Source organism: Ixodes scapularis, unplaced genomic scaffold (genome assembly GCF_016920785.2).
Source record: "Ixodes scapularis isolate PalLabHiFi unplaced genomic scaffold, ASM1692078v2 PGA_scaffold0__279_contigs__length_252992795, whole genome shotgun sequence".
NCBI classification, from domain to species: domain Eukaryota; kingdom Metazoa; phylum Arthropoda; class Arachnida; order Ixodida; family Ixodidae; genus Ixodes; species Ixodes scapularis.
The window spans coordinates 244,131,309-244,134,775 of record NW_024609835.1 but is presented as its reverse complement, the minus strand read 5'-3'; the positions used below and the strand labels follow the sequence as shown (position 1 = coordinate 244,134,775).

The window sequence follows — 3,467 nt, the reverse complement described above, 5'->3', positions numbered from 1 at the left end:
CCGCACTGGTTAAATTTCTCATCTACAGCTGGGAGACTCGTCGCCCCTGTGAGGCAGACCAAGGTCTAGGCTGTATAAACACACACACAACCCAATTTCAAAACACGGATTTCGCTTCAACAAAAACTAACGACCGAAACGTCTTTCCATGCGTTCGAAAAAGTAATACGTTTACACACAGAATCTGTTTGACTTATCAACATGTTTTGTGCCTTTTGAACTAATTTATATCAAAGCGGAACTTCATAGGGGCAGGCAACCTAAGGAGCCGCGTAAGCACAAAAATCTGTAGGTCTCTCAGTCTGTAGCAACTAAGAAAATCGTCAACCGGTGCCCGGGATCGATCCCCGGACAGCGGCGTGGAAGTCGAGTGCTTTGCCGCCTGAACTACAGACCCAGCAAGCAGGATCGGGACGAACAGTAGCAGGTGGAGTGAGGAAGCGCGCGGGTGAGAATGGCAAGAAAGATAGAAGCCGAAACCGCTGGTGTAAAAATAGTGCGAGAACCGAGGAAAAGTGAAAATGTCAGGAAATGCGCTTCCCCGCTCTTGGAGAAAATTGAGCGAAACGGCTTTTGATCTGGGTAGTGGTGAGGGGAAGCGCGGACAGCGTCCTAAAGAGACGATTGTGTGACGTAATCTGTTTCGACACAAAGCCCTGGTTTAGGCACCATCTCAACTTTAGCACCATGCACGCAGGCACTGAAATACCCTGCCCTAGTCACCCAGAGCCAGAGCCCAGCGAACAAGGCATCCTGCAGGGTGTTTAAGGTTTTTCAGCTACCAAAATGAGTTGCTGGGCGAGTTGGATAGACATCTTGACTTAAACAGCGCAAATAATTTACGTAAAGATGAGACAACAGGAAGGAAAGTGCGCTGACTCACAACTGAGGTTTTAATAATGATGTAGTGAAAGTGAAGGAAGGTGTCAAGTGCGGTAATAATATTAAATTAAAGAAGGTTACAATTATCTAAGGGCCATATTAACGGAATGACACTTTGCATTTTTAAGTAACCCAAGTGAGTATATCTACGTTCAAATATTCAGATGTGATCTGCAAAGTGGCAGCCGCGACGGCACCTGGCACGTCTTCTAAGACAACGCTCCTTTGCAGATTGCTTGGACGGCATCTATCGAGATTATTCCGCTACCCTGCGATCATCGACTGCCTGGGTAGCAGCAGGTTCTGCAAGTCACCGGTGGACGACAGTGCTGCTTCTCTTCCGCGGCTACACGCAATCCCGGCTTGGAAGTTTGCGTCGCCTGGATTGGCTGGCTCTACAGTATCGCCCACCGCCGTTGGCGCTATAAGAAGAAGAGTTCTTTCAACACGCATCATTTGGCAGCCGCGACGGCAGCTGGCACGTCTTCCTAAGACAACGCTCCTTTGCAGGTTCGTATTTTCGGAGATTTATCTTTGTGTCTTCGCAAAATTGCCGTCGCTGCTGCCACTTGTGTGTTTTCTATAACAAGGTGTGCATTGTAACAATGACGAAAGACCTTACGAAACTTTTTGCGGAGCTTAGAGATGAAATGAAAAACGAATGGAAATTGATGAGAGAGACACCAGAGAGAGACTTCCGTAATGAAATTCGTGAACTCCGTACCGATATACGGGAAATGAAGTCCGGTATGGATTTCATAAATGCCGAATTCGAAGGTATCAATAGGAAGCTTGAAAGTGGAGCTGCGGCTGATAACGAACTAAAAAAAGAAAACGAAGAGCTGAAAGCTAGGTGTCTAGCACTTGAAAAAGAAATGAAAACAAGCCAAATGAGCATTGTACATTGCGAGCAACACTCACGCGCGTACAACCTTGAAATTAAAGGAGTACCAGTAATCGCCAACGAAAATCTGAACGAAACGCTGCGTCAGCTCGGAGAAGCAATTGGCGAACGGATTGATACGGCGGACGTCGAAATCTGTCATCGAGTTCGCACACGAGAACGCGGAAAGCAAAACATTGTCGACAGGGTGCTTGCAAAGGCCCGATCAAAACGAATCACGAACGAAGACCTGGGACTTTCCGCAGACTCACCCGTTTTTATAAACGAACATTTGTGCCCAACTTTGAAAAAATTGCTTGGTAAGACTATTGCCAAAAAACGCGATGCCGGCTGGAAATTTGCATGGGTAAGAAATGGGAAGATCCTAGCCCGCAAATCAGAAACTACCGACTTTGTGTCGATTGAACACGAAGGCGATCTCCTAAAGATTTGTTAAAAGTAAAAATTCACGGATATGGTATGACTGCATTTTAATCATTCGAAATGGCAGTAGCTGACTTGTTTTTACCAGAGGATATCCGTAAGGATGTAAATGAAAAGAAGTGTCACCTTTTGAAGCTGTTCCACTTGAATGTTAGATCGGCTAGATCTAAGTCTGACGATCTCATGTTTCTTTTTCAATGATTTCAATGCACGTTGACGTGATAATGTTCACTGAAACCTGGTATCAAGACGAAGAAGATTTTTTTATTATTCCGCACTATCAACATTTTTATCATAACCGGGCATCCGGGCGTGGGGGTGGTGTCGCCATGCTAGTAGCAAACCATGAGTGTGAAATTATTGAAGACTATACCTTGGTTACAGATGATTACGAAGTACTGTGCGTAAAACATAATCTTAACATTTTTTCGGTTGTATATCGCCCACCAAGTGGCAATATCGCGAAGTTTTTTGCTTTTCTAGACAGGTTATTATGTTATGCAAACGAATGCAAGTATTATCTCTTTTTAGGCGGAGATTTAAATATTAATCTTTTAGAGGAAACCCCCAGCACTGCTGAATTAATGTTGTTGTTAACGGCAAATAGCTTCTCGAATGTTATAACTTACCCGACTCGCATTACAGCTTCTACATCAACATTAATTGATTTGTTTATTACAAACTATGAAAAGGAAAAGGTCAATGCTGGTGTAATAGCTTCAGATATAAGTGACCATTTGCCCATATTTATGCTAGTCAACACAACACGTGAACCACGTAAGCAAGACACAACTATAATAACATTCCAAAACATTACACCAGCCACACTAGACATATTTCGAAATAAGCTAATTAACACAAGTTGGGAAGATGTATTTCATACTGGTAACGCGGATAGTGCCTATAACAAGTTTATAGAAAAGTTTAAACATATATATTTTGACTGTTTTCCAAATAAACCGTAAAACTTGCTCGAAAAGGACGGAAGCCTTGGATGACATCGGCACTCTTAAAAAAAATACGCAGGAAATACGAACTTTATCATTTATTCCTTGCGACTCGGGATGAAATAGTGCTAGCCCAATTTAGAGACTACAGAAATAAATTAACCACGGAAATTAAAAGAACTAAAAATAATTATTATTCCAGTATTTTTGATGCCGACTGCCTAAAAAAGGCCGATATAATATGGAAACGTATAAAGAGCGTTTTTATTACCTGGTGCAGATTAGATCCGATTGAAAATATAGAACATAAT

General features: G+C 42.7%; 1 protein-coding gene across 1 annotated transcript; it reads left to right on the top strand.

Moving 5' to 3' along the window:
* Nucleotides 1-1,580: 1,580 nt before the first annotated feature.
* On the top strand, nt 1,581-2,222 carry LOC115317528 (the record flags this gene model as incomplete). Its single annotated transcript, XM_029977170.2, has 1 exon — nt 1,581-2,222. A coding segment is annotated over one exon (642 nt), but the record flags the coding sequence as incomplete, so codon positions are not given.
* Nucleotides 2,223-3,467: the final 1,245 nt, after the last annotated feature.